This window comes from Phocoena sinus, chromosome 4 (genome assembly GCF_008692025.1).
Source record: "Phocoena sinus isolate mPhoSin1 chromosome 4, mPhoSin1.pri, whole genome shotgun sequence".
Taxonomy (NCBI): Eukaryota; Metazoa; Chordata; class Mammalia; order Artiodactyla; family Phocoenidae; genus Phocoena; species Phocoena sinus.
In genome coordinates this window covers 126958903-126985617 of record NC_045766.1, presented here as the reverse complement: position 1 = coordinate 126985617, position 26715 = coordinate 126958903, and the positions used below count along the sequence as shown (strand labels likewise).

General features: G+C 40.0%; 1 protein-coding gene across 9 annotated transcripts in view; it reads left to right on the top strand.

Moving 5' to 3' along the window:
* The window catches only part of APP (amyloid beta precursor protein), a 283417-nt gene that overhangs the window by 237332 nt on the left and 19370 nt on the right, over positions 1 to 26715 (top strand). For all 9 annotated transcript variants that reach the window (XM_032629779.1, XM_032629776.1, XM_032629785.1 and 6 more), the window contains one exon: positions 18771 to 18992. In XM_032629779.1, the coding sequence (XP_032485670.1) occupies positions 18771 to 18992 (222 nt within the window). The remainder of the gene's footprint in view (positions 1 to 18770; positions 18993 to 26715) is intronic.

The window sequence follows — 26715 nt, the reverse complement described above, 5'->3', positions numbered from 1 at the left end:
AAGTACCAAAAATACAAGGATTCTTACAGGCTTAGATTATGTTTCTGTTGGTCTTAAACATCGAAGAATAGCAGTTGCTGTCATTGAAAATTAGCCATGTGGATTTCTAGTGGTGCTTATTTCCAAAGCAGTGACTATCTAAAATATTAAAGTGAAGCATTATTAACCTTGAAGTTCAAATTCATTGAGAATTTGTTTAGTTGTGACAGGGTTGGTGGCTGTTTTCTTTATCTACGTTAAGACTTCTTATTAGTTATGAAAAGGGATTGGCATAAACAGCTTATTAACTTTGATTAACTGTGTCTAAAAGAAATGAACAAGAATAGGGAAGCCTTCAGTCAGCAAATGCTGTCTCTCTTAATGTTTTCCCCATTTGCTTTTTTTTTTGCGGTATGTGGGCCTCTCACTGCTGTGGCCTCTCCCGTTGTGGGGCACAGGCTCCGGACGCGCAGGCTCAGTGGCCATGGCTCACGGGCCCAGCCGCTCTGCGGCATGTGGGATCTTCCCAGACCGGGGCACGAACCCGCGTCCCCTGCATCGGCAGGCGGACTCTCAACCATTGTGCCACCAGGGAAGCCCCCCATTTGCTCTTTTATTGCTTTCAGAAATTGTGAATTTACTACTCTACCTACCAGAATCTTTTCTTCCCTCTTTACATTCTTCACTTTCTATTATTGATACTGACATTTTACTCAAAGAAACTACTGATTTAGGCTCTCTTCAAATCGAAAGCGATATTATTTTAATAAGGGATAAAAGGGAAAATTGACAAAATACACCTGGAGTTTTCAGCATTGTAAATGACAAATGGTAAAAGCTTAATCTTGGAGGATTGTCAGAGAGCCTAACATTAGCTCAGGAAGTGTGTGTCTCCATAGCGAACTGACAAAAAATAATTACCAAGACAAGGCACGCTGGGTACCAACTTCAGGTGCCAGACCTGAGAGCATCTCATTCTGTTAAGCAACAGTGTACGTATTTCTCTGATTATACAGGAATGCAAATTATATTCCTCTGCTGCTTAAAGTATCTCCTGTGGAGACTTGGCATAAAAATCATACACCATCTATTTTTTCTCCCAAAGCAAGTAGACCACGTAACTGGAAATGTCCCAGACGTGTGAGGAAATCGTCCTTTGGAATTTTCCCTCTGCCTGTAGTGAAGGCAGGTAGCAGAGCAGCTAGCACTTGAGAACTTTCTTGGCAAATGGCCAGAAAAAGTAAGGAAAATGAAAAGCCCCAAAGGTCAAGTATATTTTCCAACCTTGGACTGGGTCACATTTGGAAGAAATCTCTTCCTTGTCATTTTTATGAAAGGGGCAGGACATAAAATTCACTGCACATCCCTGGTGACCCACTGGTAATTCACACTCCTCTTCTCATCTTCAGCCATTACCTTTCCAAAAAAAAAAAAAGAAGAAGAAGAAGAAAGCAACAAAATCCCTTTGAAAAAGCTCTTCTAACTGATCTTCCTTTGATCTGGGTATGACTAGGTGGGCATTCTAGTCAACTCAGGCTGCCATAATAAAATACCACAGATTGGGTGGCTTAAGCAACAGAATTTTTTTTTCTCACAGTTCTGGAAGCTGGAAGTCCAAGATCAAAGTCTCAGCAAGTTTGGTCTCTCCTGAGGCCTCTCTCCTTAGCTTGCAGATGGCTGCTTTCTTGCTGTGTCCTCACGTGGCATTTTCTCTGTACACAAGTGAGAGAGGTGTTCCAGGCCTGTTGAAATAGGGCTACACCCTATGACCTCATTTTACCTTAATTACCTCCTTAAAGCTCCTGTCTCCAAATACAGTCACATTAGGCTTAAGGCTTTAACATATGAATTTGGGGGGGGGGGGGATACAATCCAGTCCATAATAGTTGGCTACACCATGTTTTTGGATAGATCCAGTGTACCCCGTCTTCAGTATTCCGCAACCATCATCTATTTAGTGCATGTGGGTTCTTTCATCCTCAGAAAGTCAAGGGAGGCCATGAAAGACATTTTTCCTGCTTCTCTACCCTAAGTCACTGAAACCAGTTTTCATGTCAGCAGCCTTCTACTCTCTCTTTGTGAACTTCAAATACAGACCTCTTTGATATATAAAAAGCATACACTTGACATGGATTGATTTGATGGATTTTTAAATGTTGTTCTTTTACTAATTTCTCCATATTCTTCTCTTCATCTCTAAGTGACGAAAGCCAAGCATTCCCAGTGTTGAGGCATAAGGACAGACCAGATAGGATAACAAAGTAGAGCAGGATAAATCCACAACCAGGTATTGGTAGCCATCTTTTCTCATGTCTTGAGCCAAAAGTCGCAAATAACCTAGTTGTAGTAAACATTAATTCTGTAAAATATTCTATTCCAATCATCCATATTTCATACAAGAATAAAAGTAAAACTTTAGGCCCCTGGAGAAGTTTCATTAAGATCCAGCTTGTTGAATGGACTCTTAAGTTAAAATTGATATGCTGAATGTCATAGATGACTCCAGCTATTTGAGCATCACTCCATTTAGCTGCTGAATGGAGATATGACCTACGTCATACTGGCATATGCAGACTCAGTTCTGGCATGAGAGATGGTTATGCTTTCATCACCCTAGAGTTAATAAAACCTGAAACCTGCCAGGCATTTGCCATGCATTGTGCTGCCAAGGACAATTCAGCTTCCAGCTTCTTAGAAAGAACATAACATAACCTCTGTGTTTACAAGGTTTTTGAAACTGAGGCCCTTCCACTGCCTTGCTGAGCTTGTGTTGACACTGGTACCCAGAATTCCCGTGCAGCCAGTGAGGGTCCAGAAAAGGAAGTGGATGGTTTCCTTGTAGAAGGGAATAGAGATACTGAGAGCTGAAACAGAGAAACCTTTTGGTCTCCATTGAAACGCTTTCTGGTGTTCAGAGGGAAAACATCTCTGCACTGATGGCGCCAAATTAGACTATTAGATTATAGAGCTCTTCACTCCTCTCCAATCCACTTATCCAAGCCTTGAATAAAGGGCCCACTAAATCTACATTCTACTCTTGCATATTTATAGTCAGAAATGGCTATCTCATTAGCAGATGGTTAATATTCACTTATACGGGTAGTGTAATAGTTTCCTAGGACTGCCAGAACAAATGACCATAAACTGGGTGGCCTAAAACAATAGAAATTTATGCTTTCACCATTCTGGAGGTTAAAAGTCTAAAATGAAGGTGTCCACTGGGTCATGCTCCCTCTGAAGAGCCTAGGGGAGTATCTGTTTCATTCCATTTTCTTGCCTCTGCTGTGGCTGACAATCACTGACGTTTCTTTGGCTTGTAGGTACATCACTCCAACCTCTGCCTGTGTGTCGTTTTCAATACGACCAAGAGCCCACCTGCCTCCTGTAGGGTCCATCTGGGATTGAGGGCCTTATTCTAGTATGATCTCATCTTTACTTGATTACATCTGCAGAGATCCCATTTCCAAATAAGGTTATATTCAGAGGCACTGGCGGTTAGGACATCGATATATTTTGGAGGGGGAACACAATTCAACCCATACCAGGCAGGTTTTTTTTATTTTTTATATATTTTTTGGCCACACCGCACGGGCATGGGGGAATCTTAGTTCCCCAACCAGCGATGGAACCCACGCCCCCTGCAGTGGAAGCGCAGAGTCTTAACCACCGGACTGCCAGGGAAGTCCCAGGCAGTTTTATTTTTAATTTCCTTTGACTTCTACAAATCCAAAAAATTGTCCAAGTTTCTTTCCAAAACACTATCAAATTTAAGTCAAAGGACTGCATGTTTTTTTATGACCTCTTCACTTAAAAAAAAATAATTTCCATATTTAACTGGTTCAAATTGTGAAAGGCTTTAAATCCTTTGCATTTGCTTGAGGCTGATTAATGAGTAAATTTGTAAACCATGACTGTTTTAATTAGCCAAGGTTAATTAATGTTTACTACACTTGGAAGATGAAAAGACATGGATAAATGCACCATAAGCTGAATCATTTTTTAATTTGTTGTTGAAGCTTATAGTATGTTCGAATAAAGACTGCTTATATCACAAACACACACACAAAAGGTTGTTGGAGCCCTGTGGTAATTAATGTAGAGGGCTCTAAATTTTGAGGTTAATTATTTACATATTATTGAAGATGATCATGTTTTGATACTGTATATTCAGAGAAAGCTAGTTATATTTTTAATCTGATTGTGTAAAAGGGGAAAGAATAGAAATCAGAGACCAAACTGATAACTCTTTATATAGTATATCATAATTTAAGATGAAGTCTGTTTTTTGTTTTATTATTTCTGAGTTGAGACTTTTTCAGAGCAGGGTGGAAGAGGACTCTGCTGAGATGAAAATAACATTTTTAAGCAACTTTTTTGAAGAAGGGAAATTACTAGAATTCCATGTAAGTTTTCAACAGGAAAAGCATCAGGGGCTTGGACGAGGTCTAGGGCTGAGATTGGAAAGTGCGGAGATTAGAAACAGTTTAGAAGGAAAGACTAGGGCAAGATCCCTATTACAAGGCAGCAAGGAGTATATCGTGGAAACAGTTGTCTCAGGCAGCAAAATGGGTTATCCATTCTTGGTGAGGAAGTGGTCATCTGGGGTAATTTTCCACCATGTTCAGTGGAACACACCTCTGGCACCAGGGTTCGTGGCTTACAGGGAACTTGAAGCAGAGCTGGCTGGCCTCAATGACAGCACCCCCATTTCATTTCATCATTGTCTGAAGGGAGAGCATATTCAAAGGTAAATTAGCAAAAGGGTTGGGTCTACTTTATTTTTTATCTCCTACACAGTTTTCTCATGTGTTCTTTGCAGAAAAAAAAAAATAAGGTTGCTTTTTTTTTTTTTTTTCATATCTCATGGGTGCTCATACTGAAATGATTGGATTTAAGAGGGGGTGAGGGGAAGACCTGTGACACTTTCTGGATGCAAAATACTTTGCTCCATGTCATTCTTAACAGTAACCACCAATCTGATGTTATTGTTAAGCACAGCAGTTCAACACTGTAAAGAATTTTTAGTGAGGATGTGACACTTCACTGTGGATGGAACTGTTCATTATCTAGCAGAATTCAACGTATGATAAATCCCCCTGGGGGAATCTAATGTGGGCTTTTTTACTAAAATACCTGGGAAAATGGGAAAACTCCCATTTTCATCCCAGTGCTTCCCAGTGGGCCTGTTTCAGTCTTTCCATGAGCTCTCCAGGCCCATATTTCCAGGGGCTCCAGACCTCTCCACCATGATGTCCACCATGATCACAAACTCAATGTGTCCAAATAGAACCTGTCTTTCTCCCCCCATATTTGCTCTTTTGATGGACAAAACTGAGGTCAAGAATGAAAATATTACCAGCCACCCAATAGCACCTCCACCCTATCCCAGTCACAACCTCCCTGGTGCACCTCCCACCACCTCCAAAGTAACACTGTTGTTCTTTGTATCACTTCCTTAAACATCTTTCAGTTTCTATCACTAGTGTACATCCTTGCCCACTATCTTCTTCCCCTTTTTTTAATGTTGACATGTCTCTTTAGGATTTTATAATCCTCAGATTTCCCCTCTATCCTTTTCTTTTCTTTATAATTTACTTATTACTGAACTGCGGGCCACTCAACCCATGGAATAATCATAGTCTGGATTTTGCGAATGGCCTACTCTTCGTGCAGGTCAGTATATTCCTTCGCCCTGTGTGTATCCCACAAATGTAAAGCCCCTAGCTTCTGTCTAAGCTGCTTCCCTTTTCACCTCCCTTGTGTCCCAGGAACCAGAAGAGTCCCAGCTCTTGGGCAGCCCATCCTCTGTGCCTTGATCCATGCACTTGTAAATACTAGAACAGTAGCCTGTCTTCCTTAGCGAAGCTGTAATATCACTATCTCCCCCACCCCAAAGTCCCAGTTTGTTCCTTTCTCGCTCTGTCTATACCCCTTACCATAGCATTTGTGTAGGAATTACTCTTATGCCCATCTGAGGCCGTGAGCTTTGAGTAAAAAGAAACTGCCTTAGTCATTTCCTGCCCTGGCCTGGAATACGTAGGATTGCTGAACAGGTGAATAAATGAATGAATGAGCTCATTAATTAATAATAAAATGATTCTGATTTTCTTGACTCCAGATTAATTTTCTTAAAGTGAGTCCTTTCAGCCTCTCCACATCTGCTGTATTAATGCTTCCCCAAAGACAGACACTTTCCATCCATCACCAAGCTTCAGATGCCAAGCACTTTCCATCGCCAGGCTTGGTTCCCCCTGTATTGTTAAGGGATCCCGTGAGTCCACTACTGCAGAAGAAAAAGGACCATTGCTGTTGTAAAAACGTTCACTGCAGAACCATTTTGTATTAAAGAAAACAAACATAGGCCAGTGTGCAGAAGAGCATAGAGGGCTGATGTGGTTCTTTTCAACCTGCATAGATAAACCTTTCAGGTGCACTGCCACGCATACAAACATGATACGCTGTCTGCAGGAGCAGGAACATGCTCGCTTGTGATTCGCGCTGACCTTACCCACCCCTGCCTGCACCCCTTGTACTTACCAGCATAAATCTTAGGCTCCTTGAGTGAAAACACCTATGTATGGATGTTGAAAATGTTACTTCCTACCATGAGCTAGCCAGCCTTGGTAACCTATACCTTACATCCTTCAAAATACGGGCATACCTAAGAGATAATTGCAAACTCGGTTCCAGACCACCAGAATAAGGCAAATATCTCAATAACGCTAGTCATGTGAATTTTTTGGTTTCCCAAGTGCATATCAAAGTTATGTTCAAACTATGCTGTACTCTTTTGTATGCAACAGCACTATGTCTAAAAAACAACGTACTTACTTCAGCTAGAAAATACCTTATTGCTTAAAATGCTAACCATCATCTGAGCCTTTATCGATCTGTAATCTTCTTGCATTGGTAACATCAAAAATCACTGATTGGGCTTCCCTGGTGGCACAGTGGTTGAGGGTCCGCCTGCCGATGCAGGGGACGCAGGTTCGTGCCCCGGTCCGGGAAGATCCCACGTGCCGCGGAGCGGCTGAGCCCGTGAGTCATGGCCGCTGAGCCTGCGCATCCGGAGCCTGTGCTCCGCGACGGGAGAGGCCGCAGCAGTGAGAGGACCGCGTACCGCAAAAAAAAAAAAAAAAAAAAAATCACTGATCATAGATCACCATCCAAATATAATAATAATGAAAAAGTTTGAAATATTGCAACAGTTACCAAAATGTGATCCAGAGACAAAAAGTGAGCAAATGCTGTTGGGAAAATGGCACCAATAGACTTGCTTGACGCAGGGTTGCCAGAAACCTTCAGTCCGTAAAAAAATGCAAAGCACAGTAAAGCGAAGTATTGCTTTTATTGTATGCCTGTATAGAGTTCTGTCGATTAGGCATTTATCAGATATGAATCAATTAGTGTGCACTGTTTTCATAGCATAGCAGAGAACGATTACTAGCTTTTGAGAGGGGCACTGTTGCCCATAGGGTGTCTCTTACCCAGCTAAGAAAGACTTCTCTCACAAGTTTGGGAGAAGGTGCCAATCAGACAGGACCACTGCTTACAGTGCGCAGGTTGGACAGGACACAGTGGTAGGGGCATCACTCAGACTCCCTCCCTTGTCACGTGCAGCTGGGGGTACAGGGTGGAGCTGAAATGCAGTCTGCACAGAGCTTGACAAGCCATGTGCCCTATATGTGACTCGCATCCTGTGGGCTGGTGAGGGCCTGGCCTTTCTCAGAAGTAAAGGTGATGTTTTAATCTCCAGCTGCTCTCTCTTAGTTGGTTTAGAGCTGAGGTGGAGCAAAAGGGGGGATATTGTGGGTTGGTGCCCAGAATGCCCCAGCATCCACAGTGAAGGCTCCAGGGGAGTATGTGCTCAGATTGTGTACAGCTGCCAGAATGACTTTGCATTTATAAAAATGTATGCAAGAGCAGTTAAACAGTCATTTGAGTCCTTTTTTAAAATAATCTTCCACATTATCCTTTCTTGTGCTCACTAAAAGCATGAGCAATTTTTAAAAAATGAAATGTGATACTGACCCAGATAGAGCAAACCTCAGGTTTTATTTCATGTTTCCAATTTACTGTATAGCGGAGAACTTACAAGTACAAAGAAACAAACAATAAACTGTACGAACTATGCAGAACAACCTACCAGAGAACAAAGAAATACATACTCTGGAACGGCACTGAAGAAACATGGATTCTTGTGATTGCATCTCTCTGTGTCCTCAAATCTGATAACTCCAATTCCAGGGGCCTTCTTCAGTAATCTCACAAAATTCTGTCTCCTTGACCACAGTCGTAACAACTAGATAATAAAGTGATGAGGGGACGAGATGAAATAATTGATTCCGTAAAGGATAAAACTATGTTAAAAATTATTTTTGGTGGGATGGCAAGTGAATTTTTGTTTCTTTTGTTTTCTTTGCACTGAATGTATATGACTCATAATTAGCACCAAACTACATTTTTATATAAGGAGGAATCACAGTGAAGTGATGCTGCAGGGGTTAGGCTCTTAAAGACAATTTTGAAGAGAAAATTCTACATAATCATAATTACTTTGAAACTCCTTGAGCTTAGCCATAAAAGTATACATCTCTCAACTACCCCAGGACAGCCAGTTTTTCCTCTAACATGTGAAGAGACAACTGTCTTGCTAGGTTGAAGGCCATAAGAAATCATTGACTTTTGTTTAAGGGATATAAGACATAAAAATCACATTTATTTTAATTTAGTTTGCAGAGGACATTTAGTCTGCATCTACTTACACTCATGGACATATATGCATTTTCACTATATGTATTAACCAGAGGAAAACATCCATACACATACAGGCTAAAGCTGGCACTACAGATCAGCCCTTTACACTGAAATTCTTCACTATGTGTTGTTTCTTCAAAACTAGGGCACATTTATATATGTGAATTATGCCCTCAACACAGCATACTTTGAGATTCTTTCTGTAATATGTAAACTTGGTTTTTAGCTTAAACTTTAGAAGAGTTTTCCCCTCAGGATTGCTTAGGCTCCTGACTACCCGGGTGGTACCAAGACTCCTACTGTGGTTGGAAATAAGATCAGGTCATTGGCTCAAGTTCCACAAGTAAACATGAAGTAGGAACTCTACTCTGTTTTTAGAAACCAGGGAGCCTGACTGACTTTTTTCTTGATTTCTGATGGCCATTGGTAGGTCTAAGTTGTTTGATCTGCATTGTTTGAAAGTCAAAACGAAATTTTTCTTGAAAAGGAACTTCTGTATGCTCCATTTTAAGCGAGACAAGCGATGCTTCAGGAGAATGTCACTTGCAACAAGGAATGTTCTCATAAGTAACGTGTAGCCATGTTTGTATCACCTTCAGGGATAGTTTGTTGCCATAAGTGGACAAAGCATGCTCCATTTAAAATCTCTGTCCAAGAAACTACTAAAGAAAAATAAACCCAGATTCAGACGTGGAGTCTGAATTTTGAGACCATGAGAGATTTTCAGGGTTGATAGTGTAGCTAAAAATAAGAGGACTGACCCAGTTTTCTGGGAGGTCAAAATAAAAACGAGATTTGTGGAACAGTTTTGCTTTGTGATAATATATCTCATTTTTTCCTCATGTTGGAAAATATGGCAGCCTTGTAAATTTAAATCGCTCAAAATCCAAAGCAGTCTAAATATCTTAAATTTGACTCAGAATCGGTGAAACCTAATGACAGTTCATGTGGCCATCATATTTATACCAGTTCATGTGGCCATCATATTTATACCAGTCTACCAGAGAAAGGGAAATCTAAAGAAGTGGGAGATGGGTGAGAGGAGAAACTGCTGCTGAGAGTGGACCATCAAAACAGGAGTGACAGGTAAGCCTCACTTAGAGAAGGGAGCAGTGCATGGCTGTGTAGCTGGGAACACCTGGCCTTTCAGCTCTGCCCCACCATCAAGAAACTCTGTGACCTTGGACGCCGGCTCTGTGATTACCTTGGTTTCTTCACGTGTAAAAAAGATATCATTACATTCATCAGTTTCCAAATCGATCAAAAATAATGTATGCAAAACAGGATGCTTGTGATGATAGATGTGGATGTATTTTTATAATATTTGTTACTAATCAAAGTGAAATAGCCACGTCCTCCATAAAATGTTTTTTTTTTCAATGGAATAGTGAGAAGGTTGCACTAGGAATCGGGATACTTGTGTTCAGATCCCAGTTCAGTTACTCGATAACTTTACATGTATTTCTCAAGGTTGGTGTCACAGTTTGCTCAACTGTCATTGGGGGTAGTAATCCCATTATGAAGGTTGATGTGGGTATCAAATGAGCTAACAGCTATGTAAAGGCCACAGGCATGGAAGGCGTCATTGGTGCCGTTGATCTCATGCTATCAAGATGTCATAGCATGACACAATTCCATCACAGTATAGCTGTCGCACCAGTCACACGCTGATCGAAACATCCCAGCCGTGTGCAGTAATCACTTGAAGACCACATAGGTTCTCCCCCAGATCAGCATTTCAAACAACTTCTGCTCCATTGAACTATAAGTCAGTCCATGCTTAAGACGTAAATTCAGTCTTTATAGGGGAGAGCACAGCAGTAAAGTATGTCCTCTGGTGCCCTCTACTTTTTGAAGTACATTCTTTTTCTCAGGGTCTGAATAACAATGACCTGTTTGTTTCCTGAACACTTTCCTGCTCTGGCTCCTATGTAATTTCCTGCCTGACAAATAGTCTGGCAAAACAAAGGAAATTCATAACTAGTCTTTCCTTTCCTGTGGCTTCCCGGTTCAGAAAAATGTTATCGTGAATGACAGCTTCAAGGCCATAGGGTGGGTTGGGTTTATGAACATGCCTTTGAGGTGTTTTGCAGCAAGGTTTCTTCTGGCAATATTGTTTCTTGGCCGTACTCACCTTTCACACCTTGTTTTTGATTTGAGGCTTGTCTTGTAGGAAGGGGATAACAGGCCATTTTGTACTGATGCCTTTGTAGACCTCGTGGCAGTGGTCAGACTGTAATGTGCTTAAGACTCGCCTGGGATCAGATGTATTATGCTAAGTGAAATAAGTCAGATAGAGAAAGACAAATACTGTATGATATCACTTATATGTGGAATCTAAAACATACAGCAAACTAATGAATATAACAAAAAAGAAGCAGACTCACAGATACAGAGAACAAACTAGTGGTTACCTGTGGGGAGAGGGAAGCGGGGAGGGGCAATGTAGGGGTAGGGGATTAAGAGGTAATATGTATAAAATAAGCTGCAAGGATATATTGTACAACACAGGGCATATAGCCAATATTTTATAATAACTATAAATGGAGTATAACCTTTAAAAATTGTGAATCACTATATTGTACACCTGTAACTTATATAATATTGTACATCAACTATACTTCAGTTTTTTAAAAATTGCCTGGGGATCATGTTAAACGTGCAGATTGTTTCCCTAGCTCTGGGTGGAACCCGAGATTATGCATTTCGACAAGCTCTCAGGGGATGCCCACCCAGCAATATTATAGATAACAGGATTCAAAGTGGAGAAACTACAAAGACCATCCATCCAACTTCCCCTAATTTTATGGATGAGGAACCAAGGCTTAGGGAGTTTCAGAGGCCATGGTGATGTTAAGTATAATGAACAGCGTGGCAGTTATATGCTAAGCCATGTATCAGACATGCACAGACTGTGATTGGAAAATTAAATCTGATCTCATCATCCTGCTGTGGGCAATATGCCTAGAATGGATGACAGCAGATTTATAGTAGAGCTTCTTGATGGGGAAAATTTTACATCCCTTTTATAAATACGTCCAGTGCAGCTGTGGCAGTTGCAGGGGTGGCATGGTGGAGGGATGCATTGTATAGAGGTGTAATCCTCAGTCCTTTTAAATGCATAAGTAATCATTTGTTAAAATATAAGAATTGATCATGTGAGACTCTTCTGTTACACAAGGTTGATAGAAAATTTCCATTTGGGGAAGAGACTGCAGATAAATGTGTATTTTTCCACTAGGAACCAGAAGAATCAGAAAATTGGGGAAAAATGAAGATAGCGATGCAGGGTCAGTTCTATACAGTAGAAAAACCAGCAAGCCTGAGCATGTTCACTGGTCTCCAGGTCAAACCTTTAATAGCCGTATTTCACAAGGGAAAAGACTGAGGTTGGACCTCCTCTATGTGAAGGACATTTCCCACCCACCCCAAATGTGTTTAAAGGATGGAAAAGGTAGTTCAGTAATTACAGCTGAAGCTTGTAGAAGAATTGATTTAATGTTTATAAACTTCATTTTCTTGAAACCTAAAATATGGCAGTTAAACTTTTAGAAGGAGTTTGCCTAGTGGATTAATAATTAAAGGAAGAGCATTAGATGAATTATCTAGGATTCATCTGTTTCCCATTCATAGTCCTTTATGAGGCCATTTCTCTCAAAATGAATTATCATGGAAGTCTGTTGCTTCTACAAAAACAAAATATGTTAGTCATTTGAAGTTGAAATCACCACTGGGGGATCTCTTTTGATGTTGTTTTCTTTTTTTAAAAAAAATAAATTTATTATTATTATTATTTTTTTTTTTTTTTTGGGCCGCGTTGGGTCTTCCTTGCCGTGCGCAGGCTTTCTCTAGTTGCGGCGATGCACGGGTTTCTCACTGCAGTGGCTTCTCTTGTTGCGGAGCACAGGCTGTAGGTGCGCAGGCTTCAGTAGTTGTGGCTCATGTGCTCTAGAGCGCAGCCTCAGTAGTTGTGGGGCACGGGCTTAGTTGTTCTGCAGTATGTGGGATCTTCCCGGACCAGGGCTCGAACCTGTGTCCCCTGCATTGGCAGGCGGATTTTTAACCCCTGTGCCACCAGGGAAGCCCTGATATTGCTTTCTTTAAAATATTTTAAATATTTTCAATGATAGCTAAGTGGTGAGGTGTTTCATTTTCTTTCTCTTATTTACTCTAAGTATGCTTGATATACATCCTTGAAACATTTTTAAGAGGGCAACATACACTGGGGTTAATTTCATGTTTAATATTTGAAATTAAACATCTTTTTATTGTTTACACTGTAGTTTAAATATTACCACCATTCAATTCAGTTAAATATTTCCACTTTTAACTGCAAGGCTCATATGCTTGGGTATTACAGAAGATATTTAACTACAGAGGTAACTGCTGCAATTTTGGACAGTATCAGTTAGCCTTTAAGAAAATAAAGAGTCTTGGGGGGGATGTGCCTTTTAGTTTAATACAGCAGTTGGCAAATGTAGATGCCTAAAAGCTTTGACATCCCAATATATGCCATCAAAGCATTGTAATAAAATATTAAATTAATTCAGATAAAAAGATAATCCATCGGGGCCACCAACATAGTAGAAGTGTGGTTTCTGTGTAGTTAGTCTGGCCACAAAATTCAAAGACTAAGTCCCACTCAGAATGAACAATGAAATGATATTTGGCTTTGAATTTTTTTTTTTTTTTATCATAAGAGGAATTGCCTGGTGCCAGTTGTGTTAACAGTTGGTAAAATCCTGAGCCCTTAATAATGTCAAGAAGTAGGTGGCCATCTTAGACATTTTATGGTCAGAAAATTGAATCCTACTCCAGCTAACAGTAATCCATCATTTCCACCCTCTTTTCTTCCCTTAAACCCAACACTGACCTCATTGTTCCAAGTGAGATGACCAAAGGTGGTTGTTTCTAAATCTCCTATGTTAAAGAGAGATAGGAAAGTGGATTTCTGCTTTGGTACCAAAAGTTTTTTTAAAGCTTAAGTGCTTCTCAGTCTGCCAAAAATGTAATGTTTGTTGAATGTTTTGTTCTTTCATTTTCTGAAAATGAATATAATAAACCAGGAAAATTAACCACCATGGGGCTCTACATTTTAGCAGCCATTTGGAGGAAATTTCCTGCCAACAGTGTAAAAGAGAAAAGGGGGCACACCATGATTTGCGGCAATCTAAAATGCCGTGCCTATTTTCTGAAGCACAGATGTAAGATTTTCCACTGTGACAGTTCCCTACACTATCTTTTTTACTGCCATGGCTGAGATGGGTACAGGACTCCTCCCAGCTCCCATGCCTGGGAAATGCCTATTTGAGGGGACAAAAGCAGTAACCATTCCACAGGGCTCATGGTGTTTAAGTCAGCTTACAAGGTAAATGTGGAAGACATTATGGAAGTCATGCTTATAATGCCTGGTTTCTCCATCTACTCTGTAAATGAACAGTCCAGTGATGAGAATAAGAGTGACCCTGGATAGGTAGGGGTTAAATCAGGGAGGTTGGTGTTATGTAGCCCAGGACTTGGATTTCAGCACTGATGCTTACTGGCCATGGAATCTTGAAGAATCCATTCACCTCTCCCGGCCTCAGATTCATGTTCTGTAAATGTAATGATGCCTACCTCATAAAGTTATTGGGAGGAGAGCTGTAGAAGAGGGGGCATTGGAGCTGGGCCCTGAAGAGTTCATTATAGTTTATATAAGCAGAGATGGGCTTCCCAGGTAGCAGGAACAGAGAGCAAAGGTGTCCTGAGGGGAATGCATGGTCCCATCTGAGAGTATTCCAGACCGTTCAGATGTGGTATTATGATTCTGACACCAATTCCAATGTGTGGAGTTCTCCCCACACCAACAAGTGATTCTCCAGCGTTAGCTGAGTGTCCTACAGTTCAACCGAATCCTGATACTACTACCTGGAAGGTAGCGTCAGAGTCCACAGGTCAAGCAAGGGCTTAGTTCCACAAGACTGCCCACCCCACTCCCCTCCACAGCCAGTCTCGAGTCCTGGCTGTCACCTGGCCTTCTGATGGCCATCTGTGAATCAGAGACTCCAGCCACCTCCTCCTTCCTAGAATGGCTCACAGAACACAGATAAATGTTTTACTTACTGGATTTTTAATAAACTAGCAGGTTTATTAAAAAAGGATTTAACTCAGGAACAAGAGAAGGTTAGGGCAGAGTATGTGGGAAGGAGCTCAGAGCTCTCCTGCCCCCTCCCAGCCCAGCATGCTCCCACATCTCCACATCGTGTGTTCACCAATGCTGAAGCTCTCCTAACCCTATTCTTTTTTTTACATAGCATATTTTTTAAATGTTTACTTTCTAATTGTTGTGAGTATATAATACAGCTGAGTTTTTATATTGACCATGTATTCCTCAGCCTTGCTAAATTCACTTAATTTTTTTCTTCCCTTTTTTTATTGAGGTATACTTGATTTATAATATTATATAAGTTTCAGGTGTACACCATAGTGATTCACAATTTTGAAAGCTTATACTCCATTATAGTTATTATAAAATGTTGGCTATATTCCCTGTGCTGTACAATATATCCTTGTAGCTTATTTATTCTAAACATAGTAGTTTGTACCTCTTAAACCCTTATCCATATCTTGTCCCTCCCCTCTCCCCACTGGTAACCAGTTTGTTCTCTTTATCTGTGAGTCTGTTTCTTTTTTGTTATATTCACTAGTTTGTTGTATTTTTCAGATTCCTCATATAAGTGATAATATACAGTATTTGTCTTTCTCTGTCTGACTTATTTCTCTAAGCATAATACTCTATAGGTCCATCCATGTTGTTGCCAATGGCAAAATTTCATTCTTTTTTATGGCTGAGTAATACTCCATTGTATGTATATGTACCACATCTTCTTTATCGATTCACCTGTGGTGGACACTTAGGTTGCTTCCATATTTTGGCTATTGTAAATAATGCAAACCCTATTCTTTGGGGTTTTTACAGAGGCTTCATTACATAGGCATGTTTGATTAAATCATTGGCCATTGTGGGTGAGGCTGAAAGTTCTAACCTTCTAAGCATGTTGTTAGTTCCCCTGGTGACAAGCCCCCATCCTTAGGTGACCTAGGAGCTTTTCAGAAGTCACCTCATTAATGTAAAAAGACACCTTTATAGGTCACATCACCTAAGAAGTTCCAAGGGTTTTAGTACCTCTGTGCCTATAAAGACCAAATAAATATTTCTTATTATAAATCACAATATCACAGGTGTATACAGCAAAGAGCTGTGAGCCTCATGGCTAAAAAGATGAGGTGGGCCCAGATCCCAGAGGGCCTTTAACATTTGGCAGAGGAGTTTGGGATTAAGTCATTAGAAACTGAGAAGCCGTTGAAATAGGGTGGAGCCATTCCTTAATATCAGGAAAAGATCTGGGAAACAGAGGGATAAAAATTAGAGGAGGGAGAGTACTGAGGAGAGAATTATCACAATTATCCAGGCAAAAAGTAATGATGGCTCAAGGGAGGTGGGTAATGGAAAAGGGGAGTAAGAAATGAATAAGAGAGAATCCAAAAATGGAATTAAAAAGGAGCCGTCAGTAATTCAAGTATGGGACACAAAAATATAGAGTCACAGATGGTGCTGAAGGTTTCAAGCCTGTGGCTGGGAGAATAGTTCTGCCATGATTAGAAAATGGGAAGGCAGGAGGAGAGCCTTGAGCTCAGTTTTTGTTTTTTGTTTTTTGTTTTTTGTTTTTTTGCGGTACATGGGTCTCTCACTGTTGTGGCCTCTCCCGTTGTGGGAGCACAGGCTCTGGACGTGCAGGCTCAGCGGCCATGGCTCACGGGCCCAGCCGCTCCGCGGCACGTGGGATCCTCCCACACCGGGACACGAACACGTGTCCCCTGTATCGGCAGGCAGACTCTCAACCACTGCACCACCAGGGAAGCCCCCCAGTTTTGTACATACTAAGTTCATGGAAGATCTAAGTTAATAGTTCCAGCAAACTGTTAGAAATATATACACAGAGTGGGAGGGAGAAGTCAGAGCCGGGGAAATACATTTCAGATTCAACCAAAAGTAGGGGGTCCTTAGCATTTCAAGAGTGGATGGGATTTCCAAGTGAAGAACTGAAGAAAGAGATGGAAAGAGATACAAGAAGAAAATGACAGAGATGAAGAGATTAGAAAAAATGAGCAGAGAGTTACTCAGAGAAATCACAGGAAACAAGCTCAGTACTGAGTATACAAGGCAAAGAGAAAAAATTTCCAGATGGAAGAAGAGGTTAAGTGATGGTAAATGCTACAAAGACACCAAGAACAACATGGCGCCAGGTAGGGCCAGGAGCTGATCCCACTGGCAAAGGTTATTCATTCCCTCACAAGATGAACATGTAAGCACCAATAATTATTCCAGAAGATCCTCTCTTTACATTTTAACTACTTAACAGTCACAAGCATAAGATTTCTATAAAAGACCCATTTAATGTATTAAAGTAGACATTGGCTAAGTTATTAGCCATTACCTATCACTCTGTAAGACATGAAAAAATTGGAAGAAATGTAATGCGGGCCTTTTATCTGTATGGGAAAGGTCATTGCAAGCATCAAATATTGAATTTTAGAATGGTACCCCAGCAAATAGATATATATTATAACTCAAGTTAGACTTCAAGAGGACTGATTTGCTTGAGATTTTATCGTTTAAAATATCTTGCAATAAAACTGACTTCATAGAAGGACATTAATCTCATACTTTAATGCTAGTCTGTCAGACTGTTTTAATAGATATATTTGAACAGAATTTTAATTTTTCAGATAAATTTTTGTGAATTTAGAAGAGAATGTGAAGGATAATAGTAAGATGCTACAAATCAAATTTAAATCCTGATTTTACTTTTTTCATTTTCTACATCAATAATACTAACCAGTGATTGGTTTGAAATATATAATACAGTAAACTCTTGACAGAGGTATGATTGGAAAGTGAAAAGTTCTGATTAATGTTATTGTTGATAGCACACATGCTATTTATAAGTCTCTAATGTTAAAAATATGTCACACAGAAAAACCTGGTGAATCTTTGGCAACATAATAGGAGAATCACAGATCTTGTGATACTCAGTTTTTAAAACTGCAGTTGCACTCAGTACAGAGTTATGTTCCCAGCTCTTTTTTCCAGTAAAAATGCATTTCAATAATGAAATGTGTAATTTGGGAATTTTCACTGGTCTACAAGAACTTCACGTAGGTTGATTATGTTCCATAGAAGTTGATTTTGTTTAGTCAGTTTTAAAAAGGGGTAACTGATAGTATTTTTTGAAACGAGATGCAAACAAGACATAGCAGAGAAAGACAGGATATTTGGTTTGAGAGCCCATGAGAAATGTTGGCAGGCGGGGCTGTTTATCCCACAGAAGAGAAGGCTGGAGCAGAGCTTCACGTCTGCAAAGCCAAAACTGGCCTTCTTTGTTGCCTCAGAACATATATCGTGCAGCACCTGGGAGCCTTTGAGAAAGACAGATTTTTTTTCAAGGCAAAACAATGAGAACTGTTGAAGAATGGAGCAGGCAGGCGTCCCATCACGCTTTTCTTATCCTTACACATGTTCATGGAAAGACTAGGGACTCGCTGGATATGTCCTTCAGCTTGAAAGAAACTGTACCTTGCATGCTGCCGCCACTCCACTGCAAACACCCCGCCAAAGCATGCTCTCCATTCCTCTGTGATCACAGCAGACTAGGAGAGAATGGCCGTTGACCTCTCAAGATTTTTCACCACTGGGGGGAGTGGTGCAGCGGGTCAGAGCATCAGCCTTGGCCTAAGCCACTCTACCTGGGCTCAAATCCCACCTTGGGCATTGCTAGCTATGATTTTGTGTAAGTGGCTTACCTACCGTGTGCTTCAGTTTTCACATCTGTAGGATGGAGACGATAATGGTACCCACCTTATGGCTGTAAATAAGATCATGCATGTCAAGTAGTTACACTTGTGCCTGGTAGACAGCAGTTGGTAGCCACTGCTGCTCCTTCTGTTGTGATGGTTGCTGTTACTCACCAAAGACACGGCTCTGTTTTGTTTAGATGAGCTGCTTCAGAAAGAGCAGAACTATTCGGACGATGTCTTGACCAACATGATCAGCGAACCAAGGATCAGTTATGGCAATGATGCTCTCATGCCATCTTTGACTGAAACCAAAACCACTGTGGAGCTTCTTCCCGTGAATGGAGAGTTCAGCCTGGATGATCTTCAGCCCTGGCATCCTTTTGGGGTCGACTCTGTGCCCGCCAACACAGAAAACGAAGGTAAGAAGCCCAGGAGGGAACAAGAATGGTCCGGTACGTATAATCTCTCTCGTGTTCTTAAGAGGTGACTTTTGATATGAATTTTTAAAAGTGCTTTCTCACTGAGAGGTATTTTGTTGCTTCTGGAATGAAAGCACAATATTCAATTAGTGTTTATGAGACAGTGGCCTAGAATGCACACCTTTGAAGAAAACAGACATGTGATAAAACTGTGGAAATCACAGTTCACTCAGTGGAGAGAGAAAAATTTTTTTTTCTTTTGTGGCCACACTGCGTGGCTTGCGGGATCTTAGTTCTCCGACCAGGGATTGAACCTGCGCCCTTGGCAGTGAAAGCACAGAATCCTAACCATTGGACCACCAGGGAACTCCCAGAGAGAGAAATTTTGATGGGGCCTGCATAAATGGAAGTTTGAAAGCCACCAAAATAGTCTTCATTGGTTATTTATTCTAGTGCATTACGTTTCAGATCACACTAAATGTTAAAGGCAAAGATAAAGAACCACTTATGTCATGAAAAGTAATTTTGCTTAAGAGTTACACAATTCTGTGTTTGGAAAGTTAAATATAGGCAGCTGTCAAAATTAAGAAGCACATTGACCTAAACGTTTCTTCCTATGATAATTCAGAAAGGCAAGATTTTCTCTGTCAACAAACTTGCACAATGGATTATGTACTTTTCATTCACAGGGATTTCTTAGCAGAAATTTTCAAATAATATCTATTTAGGAGAGAGAATTTTTTAGTTCTTATTCCATATCATTTTACATGTTCAGAAGTATAAAATTTTGAACATAGGAACACCTTGATTTCGAGATACTAAGAGCTTGTTTTTCAAGAACACATAGGATTTTTTTTTAATAAATTTATTTTATTTTTATTTATTTTTGGCTGCGTTGGGTCTTTGTTGCTGCACGCGGGCTGTCTCCAGTTGCAGCAAGTGGGGGCCACTCTTCATTGTGGTGTGCGGGCCTCTCATTGCAGTGGCTTCTCTTGTTTCAGAGCACGGGCTCTAGGCATACAGGCTTCAGTATTTGCAACACATGGGCCCAGTAGTTGTGGCTCACGGGCTCTAGAGCGCAGGCTCAGTAGTTGTGGTGCATGGGCTTAGTTGCTCCGCGGAATGTGGGATCTTCCCGGACCAGGGCTCGAACCCGTGTCCCCTGCATTGGCAGGTGGATTCTTAACTACTGCGCCACCAGGGAAGCCCGAGAACACATAGGATTTTGTCTGTGATTTTTCTTTGTTAAAGAAGCAACTTTTGACGGTAATATTTTGACAGTAATAAATACGGATATATGTAGTATGGATACCTCAAAATATAATCACTTACTCCTCAGACTAAATATAAATCCAATATTAGACCATAAGTACACTGGAGAAGCTTTTATTTATTTATTTATTTATTTTTTGCGGTACGCGGGCCTCTCACTGTTGTGGCCTCTCCCATTGCGGAGCACAGGCTCCGGACTCGCAGGCTCAGTGGCCATGGCTCACGGGCCCAGCCACTCCGTGGCATGCGGGATCCTCCCGGACCGGGTTACAAACCTGCATCCCCTGCATCGGCAGGCGGACCCTCAACCACTGTGCCACCAGGGAAGCCCGAGAAGCTTTTTTTAAAGAACCATTGCAGAAAATCTTTATATGGACTGTTTTCATAACATGAGTAATCACCCCAAATGTATTTCATTAATTTGGAAAACGGTACCTTCTAGTAATAATATCAGACCATAAATAGCAGTGTTATTTATAATATAAAAATAATTAAGACTACCATTTATAAAAATAGTTCTAACATAGAGGAAAAGAAATTAAGGATATTTAGTTATCAAAGAGCTGGGTGACTTCCCTATTAAATTGTATTATTACTAGAATGCTAGTTTTGTCATTTTTTAAGATAAATACATTTTGGTCATTTAAAATCCTCATCAGTCTCTAATGAGAATTTTTTGTGAAAAATGTCCAATCTCATTTTGTAAACTGAACACACACAAGATTTCTTCCTTTCCTTTAGGATACTGTTGTTTAATTGATGGAGAAATAGGTAACATGTATGGAGTCTTAACAAACTTTGTTTGGTAGAAAATTGCAGTCCTGAATGCCCTTTTTATACCAAATAATGTTAAATGTGTAGTTTGTCATTTATGTCCAAGTTTTAGGTTTTTATGGAAAAATTTAAATACATAGATTATTCTCTATTTTTATCAAAAATTGCCTCTGCCATTGAGAACTTATTCATCTCCAATGTGATTCTAAAATTATAATTTATAAAGAATTAAATATCAATTTCTTACAATTTAATACCTTTTCACATGTCTTTTAAATATATATTTTCCATAAATGAAAAGTTCCCATTTAATATTTTCCATTATTTATTGATTTTGGAAAAGTAGTATAAAACATACTTTAGAGTTTACCTTAATCATTTTTATGAACACACACACAAATAATAGAGGATAAATTTGTACAAATTGTAATTTAAACAATTTGTACTACAAATTGTACTACGAATTTGTACTGTGAATTGTAATTTATTTATGGTAAAACTTATGGAAAGGGATTTAGAAAGCTAACAACGTAAGCTAAGTTCGCAGCAGAGTAAAATTAATTTACAGACATTAATGTGGATGTTTGTTGACATATTTGGTATTTCCTTTAGAATTGTGAACTGTGCAAAGTTTAATGAAGATAAAAGACACTCCAGCCCCTGTTTTATGTTAACTCTTCAAATTTAGTGAATACAGTGAAATGCAATGAGCTTGGTACCACAGACCACAATAGAGAATAGCAAAACGTTATAAACATTCCAGAAGGTGCTTCACTTCCTGAATTTCAGAATTTCCCTTTCTCTATCAAATCTTGAGAGCTCAACTGCTTTATATATGAATATCAGCCTACATGTTTCCTTGGTGTCTTTAATGAGTTAAATTTAGCTTTGCATTTATCATATTAATAGTATAAGTAATACCGCAGTTAAATAAATCTGCTCTTATACGCCCTAAGCATTTTATCTTGACTTTATGTGTACTCATAGGCATATATATGATCTCCACTAAAAATTATACGCCTTCTATCAATATTTAAACATGCTTCTTATGTTAAAATTTTTAAATAGTAGCCAAACTGATCCATTTTGTAAAAAAAAAAAAATGGGATAATACTGACTGTTCCTTTTACAAAGAAATATAAAAAGGAACTATTTCATTTCACTAAAGCCACTTCCTGAAATCCCACCCCTGATGCCATTGTCAGCACTCTCAACTGCTTTCCTGTTCTTCTGCTCCGTAAGAATTCCCTCAAATCAAACAAGAAACAAGGAAGTGATGGTACAAGTTAGAAAGCAAGCTGTGATTTTTTTTTTTCTCCTTCTCTTGCCAAATAATCCAAAAAAAACTGGATTTATCCTGGGTTTCCCCAAAGTGATCAGTTTCCCCAAGGTGATCAGTTTTTGGAAGGTCAAGAACAAAAATGTTTTGGAGATACCCCAGAACAGCAATGGACTGAACACACACCCCAGGGCCCTTGAGTATTGCCAAGGTAGATGCCCAGTTGGACAAAGTCCGTGACTGAGTGCCTCTGGATCCCTGACCAAGATACAGCTATTACATTGCCTAGGCCTCATCAAAAGAGCTAATATTCAGGGCTTCCCTGGTGGCGCAGTGGTTAAGAGTCCACCTGCCGATGCAGGGGACACAGGTTCGTGCCCCGGTCTGGGAAGATCCCATATGCCGCAGAGCGGCTGGGCTCGTGAGCCATGGCCTCATCTCAGCCTGCGTGTCCGGAGCCTGTGCTCCGCAACGGGAGAGGCCACAACAGTGAGAGGCCCGCGTAACACGCACACAAAAAAAGAGCTAATATTCTTGTTAAATAAGGATGTTATTGACAAACAGCAAAATCTTACATAAGAGTATTGGAGGCAATAATATTTAAGATCTCAGAGCTTGAGTTCTGGTTTTCACCATCATCAGACCACCACTCCTTTTATAACATTTTGAAAAGTCTCTCTAACAATGAATCTTAAACTGAACTGACAGAGTTTGGTAGGGGAGTCAATACAATGGATGTAATTTATTTACTTATTTATTTATTTTAACATCTTTATTGGGGTATAATTGCTTTACAATGGTGTGTTAGTTTCTGCTTTATAACAAAGTGAATCAGTTATACATATACATATGTTCCCATATGTCTTCCCTCTTGCGTCTCCCTCCCTCACACTCTCCCTATCCCACCCCTCCAGGCTGTCACAAAGCACTGAGCTAATATCCCTGTGCCATGCGGCTGCTTCCCACTAGCTATCTACCTTACTACGTTTGTTAGTGTATATATGTCCATGACAATGGATGTAATTTATAGTAAGTATTTCAACGAGTGTTCAGGCTTGACTACCAGTGGAAACAATGGCAGTCAGGTGTTTGCCCCCTTATGGATGTGACAAATACAGATGCAGACTGATACAGGGGCCCTGAATTAGTTTTTCTTTCTTCATTTTATCCAATGGTGAGCTCCAGGAAGATCTACAGTAAGAACTGTGCAGAAATGCATTGTGTTTATATATAAAGCTGAATTAGGTTTTGGACTCACATAATCGTAAATACATAAATGTCCAACAGGAATTTAGGAAGCTGTGTAGGGTGCAGGACAATTTTTATTTGTGTGGGATTGCCCTGTGCATGCCATCTAGCATCCCCGGTCCCCAACCACTAAAAGCCAATAATGTCCACCCTCCTTCTCCCATCATAGTGACAACCAAAAACACCTTCACATTCCCCAACATCCCACACTACAGAATTATGTGCATCAGAGTTTAAATTCCAGCGCTGCTACGTGATTTGGGGCAAGTCACAGAGCCTCTCGGGCTGCTTCCTAGTCTGTAAAATAAAGTTGGTAATAATTGCTAACTCAGAGACAGGGTGTGAGCATTAAATGAGATGGTATGGAAAACTCTTAGCAAAGTGCCTAGAATGTAGTAAATGTTCAGTGGTAGTTTTTTGTTGGTTGATTGGTTTTATTTTGTTTGTTTTTAAATAGAACCAGGATCATATTAGAGAGGTTTTACCAGCTTGTCTCAGAGAGTCACCCTATCACCCAAACAGTATATCCTTAAAATTAGTGAATATAACAAGCCGTATAATAGTCCTAAAATCTTACCCTTTCTCCCCATCTTCCTCTTCTCCCTCTCCCCAGAGCCTTTTCCTTGTTAATCTTACAGACATGTGCTTACACACAAAGCTATTGAAAATATCTAAAATTCTCAAAGGATTTCCTTTCATTGTTCATGCAACCCTTATCATCATCAGAGCTTCGAATGCTTACCAAAAATTTGTTTTTCTCAAGAACAATCGGTCAAGTCCACAGAGGGAGTCAGACACTCAAGGATTCTGTTAATTTATATTGAAAAAATAAGCATATCACAAACACAGTTTTCCAATATTTTAGGCTCTTTGACCAGCTGCGATTTGCCTTCGGGGATTTTTATTCTGTGATTGAGCCACAAAACTGAAATGGCTAAACTGAAGTGAAGCTGTTGTTTAAAAAACAGTTGTTCTCATGGATTGTGAAATCATCTGGCTGAAAGCTTTTGTGCTGATAGCATTTGTGTTTGCTCTGCATTTTCATGACTGCCTGACCAGAACAGCCTGAAGATGAGGAAGAATGCAGTGGCCACCAGAAAGTTTTTGTGGCCAGCAGTCAGCTTGTCTGTGTATATAATACATACACAAAACACTATAATATTCTTCATGAGGCACACTAGGTCTTGCAACATTGTATTGTGTAATTGCATTGTGAATTTGCCCTCTCGTACATTTTCACTTAGCCATAAAGCAGCAATGAACAAAGCACTTTAAATGGGGAAATTGAGATTAAATAATGTCTTTCATCAAACCTGCAAGCCAGGGCTTTTCAGGCCCCTCTTATCTACGAGTAAAACTGATTTCCTGCTGATTACTCCATCACCTTAGGCCTGATGGGGAGGGGAGGTTGTGCTGGGCAGCATTTAGCTTAGAACTGGTCTATTACAAGGAATGCCAGAGCTAAGAAACTCAAAAGTCCTAGCGCTTCCATCATTCTGTTTCTCTTTTTTTATAGGGGACTATTTGATTCAGAGCTGCTGATGGCAGTAGAATAACATATTTCTGCCTATTTTAACTCTTTTTTTTTTTTTTAATAAATTTATTTATTTATTTTTGGCTGTGTTGGGTCTTCGTTTCTGTGCGAGGGCTTTCTCCAATTGCGGCGAGTGGGGGCCACTCTTCATCGCGGTGCGCGGGCCTCTCACTGTCGCGGCCTCTCTTGTTGAGGAGCACAGGCTCCAGATGCGCAGGCTCAGTAGTTGTGGCTCACGGGCCTAATTGCTCCGCGGCATGTGGGATCTTCCCAGACCAGGGCTCGAACCCGTGTCCCCTGCATCAGCAGGCAGATTCTCAACCACTGCACCACCAGGGAAGCCCTATTTTAACTCTTTAAGACAATCTGTTTCTAATGTTTAACTTACTAAACAACCAAAGTAACATGTTTTGAACACTATATTGAAGTTACTTGCTGGTTCAACTAGTAATGGTCCATTTGAAAAATTAGAAAGTATTTATTTTGGATTGGGGAGTAATGCACTCCTTTTTCTTGTCAATGTATATTCTTTTTTGCAGTGATGAAATTATCTTTTAATTATTGATGTCTGATCACTGAACACGAGTTACTTATATTTTGAATATTTACTCATATTAAATCAGCCTCACACTGTTAAAGCAGACTACAGTTTAAGTCACTAAAATTATTATTGTTTATCTTCCTGAAAAATATAGTTTTATTACTGCTTTCAAATAATACATGAACCTTGAAACAGAAAGGCAGAAAAATTTCTAGGAATGACCTCCTCACCCAGAATAAACTAATGACAGCTTTTTGTGGTAATATCTTTCAGACCTTTATCTATGCGCATGTGATGTGTTTCCACATTCCCTTGAGTAATTATGGAATAGGGCTTTATCATTTGTAAGGGTCTTTGGCATATGTGTGCACATTTGAGCCCTGGAAAAACCCAGCTTCCTTGTGCCAAAACAGAAGCTCAGAAAGAAGGAGGTTTGCCCAAGAGCACAGAGAAAACAAGTGGTGGCATTAAAATGGACCCTGAGACTAGCCTGACTACCACATCTTCAGTCCAAATTTAAACCACAAACTCAACTGCTTTCCCCTGAGTGGAATACAGTTTCTAATGATTTAACCATTGATGAAGGTAATCACTTTAAGTTACTTTTTTGCTCTGTGAGTTTGCTTTGGTACATTCTTACCTTCAACTGAAGCACCATTTGGGGCTCTTGTCATCAGGAAGCTCTCAAAAAGTACAATAATCCTTCAGTTAACACCATTTTATAAGGAGTAATAAAGTCCCTCACCATACGTTGTTGCGGATGGGAAAAAGGATGAAATACAGAGAAACAGTATTGTTCAAATATATTTGTGAGTTGCAGAAGGAAGTATGTCTTAATCTGATACACGAATAGAGTGTTACTCATCCTCACAATAGTTGTCATAGAATATTTCATAAATAGGATATTTAATAAATGGAATTTTATAGTATTTGAGAGTTTTGGAAATGGACTTTTAAAATTTTTGGTTCCTCATTGCAATTAGAAGATAAGTTATTATTTCTATTTTACTTGTGAAGAAACAGCCTCAGATGTGATCATTTGCCGCAAGTCGCCTGCATTGTAAATGTTGGGCTT